General features: G+C 36.7%; 1 protein-coding gene across 2 annotated transcripts; it reads right to left on the bottom strand.

Moving 5' to 3' along the window:
- Nucleotides 1–4,589: 4,589 nt before the first annotated feature.
- On the bottom strand, nt 4,590–18,016 carry LOC112294475 (kinesin-like protein KIN-14C). Of its 2 annotated transcripts, XM_024544939.3 has the most exons (26): nt 17,389–18,016; nt 15,947–16,985; nt 15,100–15,257; nt 14,176–14,313; nt 13,562–13,940; nt 13,273–13,415; nt 12,786–12,860; nt 12,525–12,602; nt 12,285–12,386; nt 11,980–12,009; nt 11,476–11,817; nt 11,227–11,308; nt 10,829–10,924; nt 10,309–10,491; nt 9,977–10,083; nt 9,439–9,617; nt 9,123–9,287; nt 8,544–8,797; nt 8,202–8,365; nt 7,659–7,877; nt 7,044–7,356; nt 6,807–6,863; nt 6,468–6,645; nt 6,005–6,213; nt 5,758–5,813; nt 4,590–5,116 (listed from the first exon to the last, which is right to left on the bottom strand). In XM_024544939.3, exons 2-25 carry the CDS (start codon nt 16,242–16,244, stop codon nt 5,764–5,766), a joined length of 3,999 nt encoding a protein of 1,332 aa, XP_024400707.1. In that variant the 5' UTR covers nt 16,245–16,985; nt 17,389–18,016; the 3' UTR covers nt 4,590–5,116; nt 5,758–5,763. The 2 variants fall into 2 exon arrangements, with proteins under 2 accessions (XP_024400707.1, XP_024400704.1); XM_024544936.3 differs by having other exon boundaries at nt 6,807–7,356.
- Between the last annotated feature and the right edge of the window lie 1,111 nt (nt 18,017–19,127).

The raw sequence follows: 19,127 nt of genomic DNA on the forward strand, positions 1-19,127 counted from the left end.
GAACAAAATCTAAATTATCAATTTTTCCACAATTAAACAAACCATCTGACTTTGCAATTGAAGCTAAGATGCAAATGATTACCATCAAATGCATGCAAATCAAGCTTTTGTTGATTCAAACCTTCCTTAAAATCTTATTATGATCTCAACTATTAGATCAACTCAACCATAGAGATGTTGTTCTCAAATACTTGTACTCAAGCTTCAATAAATGTAATCTACTACTCCTATAGTATACCACTTTGTAGTCTGATTTGATTTACATTATTGTCTAACTTTTTTAGAAAGTTAACTAGGCACAACAATCTTTGTCAATTACTTTAGCAATATTGCTATTTGTACCACTGAGAACAATGTTGCAGAATGTAGGCATGCATAAAAGAGAAAAGACACATATCTTTCAACAATTACTAAGCAAGCCAAGTAACTATAGTTGTGGAAAGGTGATGCTATGCTTGCTTAGATCTAATCATGCTAGGATGAAAATAATACTAATTGGTGGTCACCATCTACAATACAAATGAAATATTGACAAAAACATCTACTATATTGGTGTGGAAACAAGTAGTTGTTATACGTATCCATCATTGCACTGGAATTCTAGTCCTTGTTGCATCTATGGAATTGCTTCATGATGTTAGTTGTTGAAATAGCCATGTACACCACATTGTAAACAATTCCAAAATTGCATGTGATGATGAAGATCTTGTCAAAAAACAAATCCAAATTCAACCCACATAAAAATCAATACCAATTGTATTCTTCACAATACAACTTTAAAACATAGACTTGATTCCGGATGTAAAAATACCACAAATAAAACTTTGCACCCCAATGCAGTATTTTTAGAACACTTTCTCATCATAGCAACAAAAAATACATCAAGTGATGAAGTTACATGTAAAAAACTTATCAATGAATTGAATAGTAAGGATTTTATTTTAATATTCATAAAATTTTATATATTAAAATAATATTGGTAGTAAAAGGTGTCATATATAACTTTTTATTTATAATTAATTTTTTAAAGCTATAATTTCTACATAAAATACTTACATCATATTATAATAGATAAAAAATTGGATATTTATGCTAATAATAATTTGATATTAGTCTAATATTTTTCTTAACATCATTATAATTAAATCATAATTCATCTAAAAATTTAATGATATTGGCTATAATTTCTATTATTATTATATATTTTATCTATATTAAAAAATTATTTTTTATTAGACTATATGTATTTTTAAAATTAAAATTCATAATATTAATTAATTTTTATTTTAAAAATTTATCAAATATTTGAACTCTAATAAATAATATAAATTTGGCTTGTGTTTAGATGTTATATTTCTTATAATTTTATTTTTTACAAGATAATGGAAAAGATAAGAACTAGAAAGAACTTCTAAATGTCATTTTTATGGTTTTTTATCTTATATTTTATATAAATATATGAATCAAATTTATATCCTAAAAAAATATATTTATTATAAATTATATATTTCATTTATTTTTTAAAAAATAAAGATGGTAAATTCAAGAAAATATAATTATTATAATTAGAGCATGCATTGGCAAGATCTTCTAAAATGTCACGGTTGTGATGCCAAAACATCCAAGAATGACATGTGTTTGTTCCTATGATGGTTAATTGTGCCAAATTGTTCTTTATCATTTTGATCAACTCAAATGAGGTGCCTTTGTATTGAGCATCAGTTCCTTCTTTAACATCGTTTCTTCTATAGTTGTAATATCTAATAATATTTAGGCATACAAACTCTAACTTCAAGAAACTACACTTCAAATTTCCACTTCTTCCAAACTACATTTTGCAAGTCTAGATTTTAAAATTAAGAACCCATCTTATAAGTTGTCCTAAAAATAATAATAATATAATGTATTTGATTTATTTTATTTGATTTTAAAATTAAGAACCCATCTTATAATATATTTGATTTAGTTTTGTCTTATTTAAATGGGCAAGCTCAAAATACTCTCAATCCACCTTATTTAAGCTCTAGGATTATGTACATGGAATCAATCTTTATTCCTTTGATTTGTATAATTTTCTTATAAAATAAATAAATACAAAAATAAATAAATAAACTTTATAAATAATGGTAAATAAATTCTTGTACACAAAAGAACTATACATGTTTAATTGTAAATGTTCTGAATGTTGATTTAATTGTATTATTTAATAGAATGAAGACAAATATAAATCTTGTATGATTAAATGTGGTGTATATATTCTTCATTGTTGGTCACCATGCTAATGTCAATCTCTCAATGTATAAAATAAATAAATAAATTATAAATTTATAATTCAATCTTACATTTATAATAATACTTTTTTTTCCTAAACATCTATTTCTCAACATTGTATTATATAATTTATTTTAATCTTTGAAAGTGAAGAGGATGTTTTTATAACATTTAGGAGATAAAAAAAATTATAAAACGAATTGCTAATAATATTGTAACTTGCTTTTAGTAGATTGCAAAGATAATAATGATTTTAAACATGCACTATTAGAATCAAAGCTATGCTTTTCATTAATGCCTTTTTTCCTATATTATTTATTACTTTACAACTACTCATGTGATTTGCAATTAAGCTCTTCATTCTCTCCTATGCAATCCTCATAATTCTGCAATTGTTGTGTTTTATGGTTGTGCCTATTCTTAGATTGTTGCAATGTTTATGTACAAAGACCAATCTGTAGATTGTTGCATATTTTTTGAATTCCTTTTTTGTTTGTACTTTTAGTGATTAAATATTTTTACACATAATAATATTTAATGAAAGGAATGCATTATAGAGTAAATTTAAAAATTATTGCACCTATGCAAAACAATGAAAACATATTAGTTGTGATTATATAGAAATTAAATCCTTAGTTGCATGCTATGAAACCAATACCACTTCTTTTCTTTCTTTTTTATTAATTTCTAGTGTGTTTGAATCTTAAATAGATTATTTAGATTTTTTTTCTTAAAAAATATTTAATATTTTAAATTAAAAAATTAAAAATATAAAAATATTATAAAATAATGAGACAATGTTTTAAAATAAAAAACTTTACTTTAATGCTTGCAAACAAATTTTAAACCACAAATCATTTTATCAAATTGATAAATCATTTGCAACAAAATTTACAGACATAGTATTGTGGTAAAAAAATTAAAATCATTTCTAAACTATGAATTATTTGGTCCATTGATGTCTAACAATGCATAATTTTATATATTAGACATTATTGATTGTCATTATAGTAAACTTTATAAATCAACTAATTTTTGTGTCATCTTACAAGAAATCTTGTTCCATATATATTATTTTAAATATTTTATTTTATTGTTCAAGAATATTTTAGTATTTATTATAAATATGATTTAAATTTTATATAATATATTTTAGTATTATTGGAATAAAAATAAATAATGATAATTAAAAATTGATCATATTTATTATTTATTTATTTAAAAAATATATATTTTTTTATAAAACATTTACTTTTCAAAGAACATATCAAATATCATAGACTAGTATTAAAATTGATTATTTTTAATAATTTAATTTCTATAAAATCTATTAAATGACTCTTATAAAAAAAATAATCTACCAAAAAGCTCTATCTTAATGCTATTAGAACCACTATTATTTTTATTTAGATTGTAATTGAATATCATCAAGATTTTTAAAATTATAATAAATACTTATTTTGTGTTTGTTAAGAATTTTAGAGTTGATCAAGACAACTTGCAAATAATTTATAATAAAGCTTTTTAAAAAAGTTTCAGCATATGTTGTTTGTAAATTTTACTAATGTAATCAATGCATTTGTGCATCTAAAATTTCTTATTATGTTCAAAATGTATAAATAATCTTTAAAACATAATTTTCTATTATATTTTTTTTTGAATTAGCTTCTAAAATATCTATTACAGTGTGGAATTTAACTATGAGTAGCTAGTTTTAAAATCTCAAATTTAGTAATATGATATTATTATTGATTGTTGTACTGAGAGTAGCACCATAAACACTCATTTTTTATCTCTACAAAAAGTAAAATAAAATAAAATAACTTAATTTAAAAAATTCAATTATGAAATTGATATTAATAATGAATATAATCTAAATAACAATAATGATATTAGGACTTTTAATTGATCTCTTACCAACTCCAATCCTTTATTTAGAAATTTAATCATCATCTTGTATTAAATATGATCCAATTTCTTAATAGAACTAAAATTTAACAACTACAAAATAAAAACCAAGCCTAAATATTAGTAACAATAAACTTAGTTCTTTGTTTTTATCTTCATTACTTCCATTACAGTCTTCATTTTTATTTTCTTTTTGTTTTCTTTTATAGCACTTCAGACATTTCAGACAAAAAATAAATTAGAGGCTCTTAGCTAGTAACAACGTATTTGCGATTTCAGGTGAACACTTTATTTTGCAATTTCTAACTCTTGTCCAAATATATTTCTATCTCAAGATTATTCACTGATAATCTTAGTTACTGGAGTCCAAAAGGTGCTGCAATATCCTCTTAACAAACCCAATCCATGCCTTGCGTTTCAAATGCTGGTGTACACCACACTGATTGATTTGGGATGTGCAGAAAAATACACAATAATTGCTGTTACTCAAGCAGTCCTACCAGGGCTTAGAGATCAGTTTAGCCCAAATGTTTTCAAACGTAACTAATCGTCTTGCAATCAAAAAGGTCTACGATGGAATCATCAATACAATCAGATGACAAATGCTAGCAACAGCTTACTGGTTCACAGCCTTCCTGATATGTTTCAGGTAAGAGCCACTCTTCATATCAATGGAATACAATGGCTTCTACGATTGTGAGCCTGTTACCAAGCCTCGTGGTAAGTTGAATGATAAACCATTGATAGTCATTACGATATCTACAGGATTCTAAAGACGGCACTGTTTATGATACAAGGTACGGAATATTCCTATTGATGACGCTTCACCCAAGCAGCTGCCAGGCGCTTATAGAGATTTTAAGCACGACTGTTCAAATCCATAGCTTGGATGACCTTCAACCTGGTGTGATTCTCCCCGATAAGGAAGATTTTAAGGCTGCATCATATGTGCTCTTCGTCAGTCAACAGATACGCTCTGCCACTCTGACTAATAAAAGAACGTTGACACCGTACTACATCGCAAGGAACTACAGTGGAGCAACACAGAATCGATAACAAGTGACGACACTGTATACAAGTCCGGAAGAGTAGGACGGATGAGCTGTACAGATCATCCCAAATGTGCCTACACTTGACCACACGGACCAGAACTCAAATCGATTTAATCTAACCATCTTTCAAAATACAAATGATTGTTCTTCATTCACTGTACACATTTCACTCACTACGCCTCGACTATGCAAAGTCGGGCTTAAAACTTTGACGATTAGATCTTGCAACGAGATGTAACGTTGCAGATTACTAAACTGTCGGCCCTGATAAATCTATGGAAATGGTTGAAGCGCACAGCAATTCTGGTACACAAAATATCATCTAATCTCCTGTGCCTCGGAAGGTTTTCTATCTACTTTTCTCCTTCATTTCTCTGTATTTTCTTTTTTTCTTTTCTTTTTTTTTCTTTTTTTTGTTTGGTCTTTCCCCCCCACAAGTAAAAGCTATTTTGAATGCACAGAAAAAATTACGGATATCAACAATACATGGGGTTCGCGAACAACACACGCCACGATACGAACTTACCCTTAATTACCTCCAGGAAGTTGAGGACCCGGCACCAACTGCTACTCTTCTGTTGCCTATAATAACAATAGGACAAGTTTCTTTAAGGTCTATAGCAAAACAAGGTAACTCTAAGAGAATCTGTGAAAACAGAAAAATATATTGACAAAAAAATGGCCTGACAATGAACCAAGATTAGCGTAGACTATGATAACTAAGATTTGTCATAACTATAACATAGGACTTGCGACAGATAAGAACAACATACCATTCAATTCAAAATCCGAGTTAGAAACTGCTCCAATAGATGCATTCCGCTTGGACACAAGTTTCTCAGTCGATGATGAGATCCCCACATTTGTGTGTCGGCGGGGTCGTATATGCAATGGTGCTCCAACAGGCTTACGCTCCATCGTTGATGAAGTTTTCCGTGTGCTACTGATCGGAGGACGAGGAACTTGAGTCTGTGTTAAAGCTCTGCAAAGCACAAACATAGAAAGATGACGCAATAAAAACAACCATTAACTGATGCACTAAAATTATAACCAAGGTAGCGAAGAGACAGCAAGCAAGAGCAAGGCACGAGCAATAAAATATGACACTGAAATCTCAACTGAGGTAAGCTAGCATAGTAATAAAAAGAAGCAAACCCTACGATAGGGTATACTTCCTTTGCAGCCATAGCTATTAGAAAGTAAATACTAAAATGGAACTGTACAAGAAAACCATACCTTCTGTCATTGCGAACCTGCGCATGGCCTGACTGGACCTTCTTATTTTGGTCCAAGTGGGTAGGTGAGGATAGGTCAGCTTCCACAGATAGACCACTCTCTGAGAACAAGCTTGAACTATCATCGCATCCATCCCGGAGGTCAAAAATTCCATCACTTTCAAACTGCTCTTCCAGACCTGCATCATTCGACACATATGAACCTTTTTTTTTTATTGATCACCCACTTAATTTTGTGTTGATCCAAAACACCCGCATTTGTGCTGAAAATTTACAAAAAACCAATCATATCGAAACCACGAGAAGCAACATGAAAAGGAGGGTTAACGCTGAGATATACCCTGCAACGACCGCTGACTGGAACACACTGAGCGTATGCCTTCAAAATCTCCATTTCCTTCATAAAAGGAGCCACCATTAGCATGAATTCGTTGATTTTCCACTTCTAGCGAGAGGTTTCCACTGTTTTCGGCACCTTGTTGAGATCCAACTGGCAATTCTCTAGCCAATACTTCCTTTCCCAAGCAGGACGAACTTGAGTCAGCGTTGTTTGCGAGAATTGTTTCAAGGTGCTTACTTCCTTCTGAAGCTTTCAGCTGCCCGTTATCAATGTCTCTTGCACCGCGAATCGGAGAAGTCCAACTACCAACCCCAGTTCCAGAGCCATTCCGCTGATGTTTCACGAATTTAAGCTTCTCATTTATAGTGTTCACTCCATCTTCCATGACATCGAACAAGCTCAGGCCTTGCTCTGTAGGAGAACTCGTTGGAGAGCATACTGAAGAGGACAATAATAGCTCCGCTGGAACTTCAGAATCATGGCAGAATCCAGCACTTTCACGAAGAGGGGACTTTGGTTGACTAGGTAACTTACGCGTAATGGGCCGAGACTGCAAAAGGTAGGTGAGTGGTACGAAAATTTTAGAATATCAACTCAAAAGAAATTAATCTGAAGACTTTGTGCCGACTCTATACGACAGTGAGGAAAAACTTGGTAAACAATAACCAACCTGGAATTGATTTTGAACTCAAGTCCACAGTAAGAGAAACATCAAGGCTTAGCTTTTATCATCTTCCATTTAAAAATTTGTCACCTGGTTCCATTGTATTTTTTTAGTCTTCAGTAACATCCTCTACTTACGTTAGTTCTTTAAGCTCTTCATTACAAATTTCTCTACAAAATTTAACATACCTCCATGGTCCCACTTCCATTTTCATTCTGCGCCGTCCTCAGTTTAAGAGCAACAGATATATCAGTGCTCGGACGGACACGGGCAGATGATTTTAGTGACCTGGACCTCAACTTCTCCGTGCCTACACCACTTTCACCTCTCTCACATCGTTCTTTGAAAGCTTGAAGTTGCGCAATTTCAGCATCTTTCTTTGCAGCAGCTTCTTTAAGCAGAGCGACCTTGACGATCAAGCAGAACTTAAAAGGGTTAGAAGGCTAGCAATCGTAACTAGTCAAATTGAATATACGTTTACTAACCCTTGTCTTGTCAGATAATGTTGTTATCGGATAGATGCAAACAGGTATCCGAGAAAAATCTTTCAAGATGTGAGTAAAAAAGATACATCGTCACACATCAGATATGCTCCTCAATGTGTCAAAAGAAGAAGGCACTGTTAGAAAATTACGAAGCTGCATACAGCACTATCAACAAATGAAGACACACATCTAAGACAATAGGGGAGCCAAAAATACGTCCCCAAGAGCTAAGACTCCGAACTGTACCTGCTCTCTAAGATTTTGAATTTCTCCACTTTCCTTGTTACTACGAGCAGCTCCAAGCTCCACAGTTGAAACTCTTTCAGCGAACTTTAATGTGCTAACAGTCTCTCCAAAGGACTCCACATCTGGACTTATGTGTACAAACATCAATGTCTTCGCTTGACCACCTGCATAAGAATGATGAACAAAAAACAATCACACGGTGCTAAATAACCATTGTAATAACCATTGAAATAACCAACACATGAAAGGACTAGAACTAATGCTGTTATACATTGCAAATAATAACAGAAAATACCCGGAGTCAAAGTGTGGACAATCATTAACATCTCTATCTTCCAATACCTAATGAATCCTGCAGAAGCTGTGTAAGCTTGCTGTTCCTGTAAGGCACATGGCCATTCTTTTGTGCCAATGCAGCTATAACATCGCCCAGGGCTGAGAGAGATTTGTTGATATGTTGAGCTTCCTTCAATCTATCACCCGTAGCTTCAGACCGGTCTACTCGTTCACTTCCAGCGAGATCAACTAGATGGAGCGATCCCCTCAGAACAGCTCCAGATTCCAGATCAGTGCCATGCACATGCACTGTCAGAACACTGCACACAAAATAAAGTTGCGTCTTAATATTTACTTCCAATCTGCTTAGAATTGTCTTTAAGACTGCCCTCCGAATCTTACATATGTGCATGATTCTCCTTTTAATATAATAACTAGAAACAAAACTGAGATGAATTTCATAAAAAAATTAGATTAAACTGAATAGAAACAAGCAAACCGTTCAGTCACAATTTAGCCTGTGTTCAACCAACATCAGGTAGGCAAGTAAATACGAAGTACATCAAGAAAATCTTGAAATGACTTATCACAAAGCAGAGTGACACAGATAATGACAACATGAAGAAAGATAAGAAGGAATGGTACCTATGAGATCTGCTACTGCGCTCATTAAGAGCTGTAGCACCAACTGCTCTATTCTTTTGACCAACTTTCATAAGGTCCAGCACATCCTCTGTTGACCGCACTGACATCCTACTGGCATCAGGAACATTCAGACCATTCAACTGAGAGTTGTTCCGAATCTCAAGCGTGCTTATAGTCAAGGCAAAAAGCACTGTAAATAATAGATTTGTTTCACAAAGGTACATTGTCTAATTCAGAAGAGCGAAGAAGAAGACAGAAAAAATGAAAGTCCGTGAAACTAGCTAAGATTCAAGCCCCAAGTTTATCAAAAGGATATTTCTTCTGAGCACCGTCTACAGATAAAAGATCCCGGACTTGTTCGTTGTAAATCTCAAGCATCTGCACTCCAATTTCATAGCGAAAAACATCTTGTCTGCTCTGAGTTATGTGGAACAAATCATGAAGGGCTCTATAATTAACCCCCCAATCGATTGATGTCATGTTGTTTGGACCACTCTGTTAACAAAACAAAGCGTTAGATTCCAAACATATAGGAAAGTTTGAATAGAACTCAGAGTACAGAACAAGGTGGAAGAGATTATTTTGCAAGCGCAACGAAGGCAAGATTAAAACACTGAGGAGAAAGGTCCACTATAAAACTATTACACTCTTAGTTAAATGAATCAACTTATATTTCAGCATCATGGAGTAAGTAGAAAATATTATGGAGAAACATGGTTATTTCATAAAAGCATAAGCAAGGAAAAAATGACCACAAGAAAAAAGTTAAAAAGTTGTAAAGCCATAAAAAAGTGTATCATAAAATTAAATTAAAAAGTAGAAAGGAAAAGAAAGACAAGAAAAGAGAAGATTACCATGGTGTAGGTCTTTCCAGATCCTGTTTGACCGTAGGCAAAGATGCATACATTGAATCCATCCAATACAGACCGAATCAATGGCTGGGTATCAAGGAAAACCTCCTCTGAACAAGGAAAATCAAATTATTAAAAGATCAATAAGTAATCCTCAGAACATTGAAGAGAAATGTCAAGAGGCTAACATTTCTAAATGCACGAACGCCATCAAGCTAGATCAAAATCATTGGGAGACAATGTGACTCAGACATACCAGGTAATCTACATAGGACACTACACACTCCACCAAGTATACTCAATACGCACTCTCCACGTTTGCAAATAGAACATACCTTGAGAAGCAGTAGGAGGAAAACATTTATTGAATGTGAAAGACTTTCGCGAGTCTTTGGCGCCAGGCTTCAGAGGGTTAACTAACATCAACTCTCCATTTTCTCCAATGTAGTCAAGTGTACTTAATCTCCCAGCTTCTTCTGCTAGGAAAGGTCTCACTCTGCAATAGACCCGGATGTTTCCTAAACACAGAATATACAGGAGTTACTTGCGAAGTTTTGAGTGGAAACAATAAATTGAGACTGAACGTAAAACACACAAGAAAATTTGAGTGGGTCAACGCAAAGTCACAGCATTGAACTATAGTTCACAGAGAAATTAAAATTTCATTGCGTAAAGACCTCAAAAAGTCTACATGATGGAGACAGAATAGCTCAACTTCATTTAAAACAACTATATCAAAAGCAATCCTTCAAAAAAATCATTTTATACTATTGTCATTGGTATTCTGCCAAATTGCCTCATCTACTAACTACGTACTTTTGATTAAGCAAGCAAATGCTAGCACTAGAAGCGCACCTTTCAGATCTTGCACTTCGTTGTAAAGCATTCGATTCTCGGCAAGTACTTTATGATATCCTGATGCAGCTCGAGCCATATTCTGAAGTTGTTCCTCTGCACCGTCACCGAAGTAGGATCAATAAAATCCAGACCAAGCACATATAATGCTGACAAGGACATTATCACGAAGGACCTACACTTGAAATCAAAATCATATTACAACCAAAAACAACTCCAACACCAAAGAAAACAAAAATGTACGATTTTCTTAGTGAATGCATTCTTTCTTTTGAGATAGATCATAATTGTTTTGTAGAATTTTGAGACTTTCCTTAGAATTTTTTTCTTCTATCCCATAGTTAAATATTTAATCCGTAAAAAATTTATACAAAACTATCCGATTAAAAACTCTATACCTAGCATAATGAACTGATTTTTCCAATCCGTCTGCATATTCAAAACCTCATCCTTGGTATTCAGTTGAGCCAGCCTAAGATCCTGCGAACAACATATTTCACTTAGAAATGAGAACTTACAGATAATGGTAAATTCTAAACTCTTAGACAACTCGTCGGACATCAATATCAGATGAGGTAAGAAGCACAAATTAATGTACTCGGTTCCTAAATCAGTAGTTGCGAATCAAGGCAGAAGGACAAATATACCCGGCATTCAAGTAGCTGATTAGAGAGGAAAGTTTGATATTGAGTATCCTGCAATCTCAGGCTACTCATTTCATTGGCTGCATTAAGCCTTGCTACCTCCAACTTTTCATAAGAACCTTGTAGCTGTAACTCCATCGACTGGATAGTTTCTTTATACCCCTGCTCCAATTCTTTCTTCTGATCTTCGAGGCGCTGCTGTAGCTGTTTATCAGAGCGCTTGATGAGATCCAACTCATTCGTCAGCATTTGCACAGCTGATTGTTGCTTTTCGTTCTCTTTCAGGAGACTATATATTTCCTCTTCCTTCGCTCTCTTATCTTCTTTCAACTCCCTTATTTCTGCCTGAAAATGTACACGGGATGTCTATGTTAAGTTGAAGTGAGACATGAATATCCCATCTATAAGATATGATAACGCTGAATTCCTAGTCATGCCATTTACTTTAACATTGGGAAACATAAGAGATTGTAAGTAACAAATATTTGAGAAGAGAATGGCAGTGACCTCGATCTTGCGCAGCATTTGAGCGTATAACTGTAAGCCCGTGTGTCAAAAAACCAAGAGTAAGATTTAATCCATGAGGTGTTAATAAATAGAAAATCAAGTAAGAGTTGATATCGCAACGGAATTGTGACACTACATTTTTAATTGCAACAATAACCTGAGTTTGTGGGTGATATGATCTTAAAAAATCTAGCAACCGCAACCAATTTTTCACAGAGGCCCTTGATGTGTTTTACAAACCAAGAACCCAAACCAGACCTCTTGAAGGAAATAAGTTGATCGTGAAATAATGTAACATAACTTACTTTTAGTTCTTCCTGCGTTCCACCAGCCAATGTTAATAGCACTGAATTTTGTGAGGCAAGCTTGAACTCGCGAGCCATTATCTCTTTCATGGAACTCTTCATCTGCAAAAAGAGGAAGTAAAAAAGCACGCCAAATACGCTCAAGAAAATACTGAGGGCAACTGACAGGACAGAACAAATTCGGAGCAATTTACACCATAAGTTACAAAAGGATCACAAAGTTGCTAGAGGTGTACTTACTCTGGTGACTTGTTTCCTCTGAGTAACAAGATGTCGCTTGAATTCCTCCATGACTTTGTGCAACATAAACTCCGCGGCCTGTAGAATCGTTTTAAGAGTTAAGATAGACTAATTCTAGAAAGGAACAAAACAATGAAAATAAGATCAAGGATGTTCAAGTTTTAGATACTACATTGTGCACTTGCATATGCAAACAACAAACAACAAACAGAGTGAGAAAATGAATTGCAACTTCTTCGAGATTGACCGAAGCTGCCTTACCATAGGCACCTCTTCACCACTTTTGTCGCATAAGATGGCATTGATAAGACTAAGTAGTGACTGAGACGGCGCATTCTGCATGGTACACATGCATTAAATAGTTAAGTGTGGTGTACACAATTCTGAACAAATACCACGATATCAGGGGGGAAAACAAATAGTAAAAAACAGTGTGTTCTAGATGGAAATTGATGATTACGGCATGAACATCCAAAAAAGTAAGAAAAGCGGCAATGAATAAAGCTTTATCGTATAAATCACATACTTGAAATCAAAGTAATACATGTACTTTTATTAGAGAATCCTAAACCCCTCAAACAGGAAGATTTAGTTTCTGTAAGAACAGTAATCAAGACAGGTTCCTAAAATGAACTAAATTTGATATACTTGGAGTGAGGAAGACTAGTTCCGACTAGTTAATATGGTTCATTTAAAATGCAGCAAAAAATATATAATCTTAAGTTAGAAATGGTCAATGAGTATTTACATCCACTGCCGGAGTCGGTTCTCCACCATAGTCATCGGTAGTAAATGGTATAGAATCAGCGACCCCATGCATACTCTTGGCGTTTACTTGAAGAACCTCATGAAATTTGTCTCCGAGGTGTTGCAACCAGGTAGAACTGGGAACTGCACAATGCAAGCCAAGTTATGACCACAGAAAAAGCTGGAAATGTGAAACGCAGTTGAATTTTGTGCAAGACACAAAATTTTCTCCTCTGTCGGATCACCCACTGAACTTAAACACACTGCATAAAAATCCGGCGTGGTGGTACCTGCTGAGCTATTATCAATAGAAGCCACCTCCTCAGCATCTCCGACTGGACTGTTATTCTCCCCAGATGGATCGCTAGTAAAGGCTGTATGCCCTGAAAAGGGGCCGCTATATTCAAAGCCCGTTGACTGTTTGAATGTACTAGGCACTGAAGTGCCATCAAGATCTGGAATTGCCCATTGTATTCCGGCGTTGGCACTCCTATTATCACTCTTAGAGTGACTAGACTTTGAAACGGATTTGTTCATATTCACAGGCGGGTGGCTAGGGGATTTTAACCTCCAAAATCCCAAAGCACCGCCCTGCTTCCAATCATGATACGATTTCAACGCCAATATACAGTCCACCAGCTTTGCAGATGAGCTTGAAGACATCGAGCCCTGTTACGATGAGGAGCATTTAGGACAAGCAATGGCGACTACTGATGAAAAAGAACGTCTAGCATTAACTAGTCAATCTAGTAATTCCATCAAGATTAAAAGAGTTTGGCACTATATACGTTACATGTGTAAAACAAAGTGGTACATAATGGTTTTTAAGTTCCACTGAAAGGGGCTACATGATAAACTTGAAGATGAATGTTTATGGCTTCACACTGCTCCAAAGGCTTCATACCTGCTCCAAGTCAGAGACTTCAAATGAAGGCAAGCCCATCTCCTCTATTGCTACCAGAAAGTTCCTAACGTTCTCAAAATACTGAAATGCTGACTGTGCTCCGTCAGGATGATTAGAAAGAACCGCATTTACCACCACCTGAGCACAAAATAGCACAAGCGAGCCCAAAAACAAGATTGAAAAAAACTGAATATAAAGTAAATTGAACCTCGAGTCCATCAACATCAACTTAAAATATTGAAAGTCTAGAAGAATGAAACATTCACAGCGGAAGTTGAAGTATGTTATAGATTAACTTAAGCTACATTCATCACAAAAGCATCATCCAAAAGTATTGTTGAGCATCAGATGTGACCTTCCACAAGGAATATTTTGAGGTGCATACAATTAGAAACCGTAAACACCTTCAAAGGAGCAGCAAAAACGTGGAATTGAAAGGAAGGCCACCTACCAGTCTCTTAAGGATAACTATATATCTATGAGATTCCTCACCCACTTTGCTTGAAGTAAGATCCATTTTACCTTCATTTAAGTAGTAGCGATCAGGCCATGTCCTGTTATGATTGAATTCTTTTTTTTAATCGTATCTCAACGACATACAGTCATTACAAACTACTTAAGGTTTTGGTTTCGATCAAGCAGCGATCATGAGAAAATTCATGTCCGATACTGGTCGCCAATTTCAGCTTAAATGGAATCCATGGTGTTCTGAAATAATGATTGCATTCTTAACACAAGCCATATCCGATAACAGCCGCAAGTATTTTCCAACAACAAAGCAAATCGCTGTTCCCAAGCTTTTCAAATGTCTACAAGTATACTGAACGCTTCGATTGCAGTGCCATGTTATTCATATTCAGACATGTTCAAGAAATAGACAAAGAACACTTAGAACGAGAAACAAATATGAGCAGGTGTTCTAACCTTCTGTACAGCGCCGGGCTGCACTTTGTTGATGAGCTTGCAAAGATTGATTCCATTTCTCAAGCAAAGCCTCAAGTCTTCTTCTGTGGAGTCACTTGACAAACCCAAGCTTCCAACCATCCCTTGCAACCATGAAATCGCATGCTGCCTCCTTGATGCTGAATTTCCAACATTTGCCAAAAGGAAACAAAAAAGCAAAAGAAAAAAACAAAATCAGAATTAGCTAAAGTTTTACGGTGGCAGGCTATTCTGTCAACCCGTCCACTGTGAAGCAAGTTGCTAATTACTCGAAATGGCCTCACTAATAGTGTACTTAGTCGCACATTAACCCTGAATAACTAGATATGGAGCACTAAGCAATCATTGCGCCGAGTACTTGACAAGCATTTCGTAATGATATGAGCAGTAAACCTCTCTCGTGCTTTAAACACCAGGTTCACTCACTAGTCACTATTTTCTGGTCTACCATGCTGAGGTTTTCACCACTATGCACTCAATATTTACTGCAATCGGAATAGAGGATCGAGCCAGAAAAGAAGTGTTAAATAAAATATGATTTTACACAAATTGTACTCGACAAACTACGCAACGATTAGTATTCCAAAGTTTCAAAAGAGGGAAAAGAATGAATCCCACAAGAGACTATAACGGCAATCATAAGAACATCAATTCCCCCGAACAAGGTAGATTGGTGAGCGAGTCTTCTGATTGTGCCGATAAAGTCACTTATAGAAAAAGCATCACTCTAAACTACAGAGTTCCCTACAGATGTGTAGTGTGAATCCTGACATGTCATAAGGTAGCCTAATGCCACAACCCTAAAACAAAAATGGCCTAAGATCAGAACCTGCTTCCTCTGCTTTTCTGGATGCCAAATGTGTATCGCTCAACCTTACTCCTGCCGAAGAGACTGCATCGTTAACAATGGAACCTGTCGCATGATTCATGTGACCCTGATTCATATGTTTATAAGCCTGTCCCGTTGGCCTCTCGATACCAGGGATCCTCTTTTCAGGATCATAGAACGTCTCATTTCCTTCATACCAAGAGTTAACGGACAATCCCAGGCCATGAGACATCGTTCCCTCAACAGAAGAGAAAACAGTGGATGAACCGTTCTCATACCCCATTCTTGCCACATCCATAACTTCAGCGTTCAAGCGCAACTATCAGCACTTGCCAGCCAGAATCCTATGGTGCGGGCGTAAACCGAGCTCACCGCAACCGCGGGTTGAGAAAAACGTACCACTCGACGCCATAGCCAAGGTCCTGAATATAACTAAAATCGCCTTTCCAGCCACTGAAATCTAGATCATTGAGCGTCCGCCCAATTTTTTTTTTTTTTTTTTTTTTTCAATTATTCAAAGCGAAATCCTAGTGCGCATCAGCAATTGCACCGACGTAAGTAATCCAAAACAATAGACCCAAATAGCTCCCTGCGATTCTTGCAACTATAAAACTTGTTCTGTCATCCGTAGTGTCGCTTGCCAATGTTAGGATGTACGGGGCAACTCTCAGTAGATTATCCAAAGTCCACAATATTGCAGTTGCAAACTCACACTCCACACAAAAGAAACTGCGATTTCTTGACTTTTTGAGTTCTAAGCCTGTAGTGATTTCAAACCGCTGTTCCTTGAAACCTCGTTGCTATTTAGCTTACAAGCTAAGAACGCAGAATTATCTCGTACAACAATAAATAGTTTCTTGACATGAAAGCCTAGTGTTGAAGCACGTCCGCCTGTGACTAACAATTTCCACCGAGGCCTAGCAATCCTGTCCCAATCTGCTGAGCCTAAAAACATCCAGCCTGTACACGCAGTCCAGCCATCGTCCCTGCTCCCTGTAACCTCCGAGCTATTACCCCTGTCTGTCGACTACTGCTTCCCCTGCCAGAGCCATCGATTCAGTAATACACCACAAAAGCAAACGATCCAACAGAGCTCCTACCTCTCCCTCCGTCAAGGTTTCACCACCCAACCGTCACTCCCGCTTATCTCACTAGCACGAAAAGTTATACACAACTACTAATCCTCCGTGCCTTGCAACAGCCTGCTAACTTCTTCCGCTACTACTCCTGTTCAAACCGGTTTCTCTCTTTCACCACCGACCGCAACCACCACAGCATCGACACCACAAAAAACAAAATAAAACAAACAAAAAAGAGTAGGAGTGAGGCAGGAAAAAAGCATTAAAAAATGGAAACTGACAGCTCTGCTGAGTTCTGCTACACTCCAGCCCTCCGCCACAGCCCTACCCCTCGAACTGAAACAAGGAAACCTGCAAACCTACCAGCATTGCATCAGCACCAGCTGCGCCACCATACTGTCCGTCTGAATCACCATTTCATCAAAAGCATGTAAGGAATCAATCCGTGCATGAGGCGACCTCACAGACCATCAGCATCGCCATCAAAATCGCCTTCCGTCGTAACTCTCGTTGCTCCCAGTGCGCCAGCCTCATGTCAAACCAAATCTACTTCATTCCTGTTCCAGTCGCCAAAGCACACACCACTCAGATCTACCTTCCCCAAGGTATTTTCATCGCTCCCGCATCTCCACGCAATCACTACGTCTTCTTCCCTGCTCTGCCATCCTCGTCCACTGCGTCTAGCCCCGCCCCGTCCTGTTCCAGTGAAAAGGCCGAGCGAGAATGGCGCTACCATTCCCCCAAGACTCGCCACAAGAGCGCCACCTGCATCTGACTCCAAACCCCCTGTCGACCCCGAGAATAACTCGCCAATCCGAATCAAACTGGTGTAGCCGGTGACAAGTTCGCAATTTACTCCTCTGGCCATTCAAACGGATTTTCAGCGCGATACCCTGGGCACGGCTACGAGAATTGCCGCGCGTCACGCAGGGTGTGGGGCAGGCGCCCCGGTCGGAGCTTTCAGCATCCGGAGCCAGCCAGCCAGCCATCCAAAAAGTCGGCCGTGAAAAAATTAAATTAGTTTGAAGGCTTTTGATGGAACAGGAACGCGGGAGCGCGGGGTCCACGGCACCCCTGGCGTCATGTGCCGCTCCCCTATCATCAGGGCACATCGAGAGTCCTACGTGGCGAAATTGATGGAGTAGGGTCTGGCCTATCTGGCGGGAAGGAAGAAAAGGAAGGACGACACAGGACGGGGACGAGACGAGTGCTATGGAAAATTAATTCTTCCCCTCACGGTCATGGGGTACTCCATCCAGAACCGTGGTCCTAGCCCCACATGCATTGGTCTCTTAGTCCTCTCAGTCAATATGCTCAGGGGGGTGGTGGTTTGCTTGCTTTTTGTCTTCCAGGTGGTTATTTCAAGGGTTGGGTCCAATCAGGCAGGTGGGTACAGCTGGACTAGTCTTAGCACAAAAGCCACCCAGAAAAAAAGCATCATCTGCATTGTAATGTGGAAAACCATCCACTTTTAGATTATCTTCTTCTTCATCATCTTCATACATACATACAAACTGCATTGGACCAACTCAAATTCCTTGTGGTGGCATTTTCCATGTGGACTCATGCCCCTATGTTGGGCTCACAACCATGAGAGCATCACTTATCTTGGGGAGGGGGGGGGGGGTGCTCCCTATTGCTTCTTGACAACAGCCTTGGTGTTAGTGAGTTGACTTGACTGCTCAGCACTGCCCAATTTGACTGGATGAACAAAATGGTGTGTGGCCATGGAAATGACAGAAACAAACTTATTGCACTCTTGGTGGATGAGGACAAACATTTTGCTTCTTCCCATTCTTCTTCATGATTCCATGGTCACTTATGGCCTTAATGGATGGTGGAAAAAGCATGCTAATGAAAGTAAATCTACACAATAAACTATAACATGACAATAGTAAATGAAATCATTGTTGAGTTGTTTTTCATGCTTAGTTCTTTGTTTAGGTTTCCTTGAATTGTTTGTTTGAGCTCCATACCTTCCAGTTGTGTAGCTTCTTCCAAATAAGCAATTCTGCTTGATTGGGAATTTCAAGTGTTACAAGACGTTGGAACATGTCATAGACATTAATCTTAGAGAATATGTCAAATCAGTTGTTTTGATT

This window comes from Physcomitrium patens, chromosome 17, assembly GCF_059467195.1.
Source record: "Physcomitrium patens ecotype Gransden chromosome 17, ASM5946719v1, whole genome shotgun sequence".
Lineage (NCBI taxonomy): Eukaryota > Viridiplantae > Streptophyta > Bryopsida > Funariales > Funariaceae > Physcomitrium > Physcomitrium patens.

Bases quoted from the DNA above. Each gene is read 5' to 3' on its own strand.
- LOC112294475 (XM_024544936.3), bottom strand. From the start codon at position 16,244: ATGGATGTGGCAAGAATGGGGTATGAGAACGGTTCATCCACTGTTTTC. The intron at 15,258-15,946 runs GTTCTGATCTTA...TTGGAAATTCAG, and splicing joins CAGAAAAGCAGAGGAAGCAG to CATCAAGGAGGCAGCATGCG. The intron at 11,818-11,979 runs GTCACTGCCATT...GTACATTTTCAG, and splicing joins AAATGCTGCGCAAGATCGAG to GCAGAAATAAGGGAGTTGAA.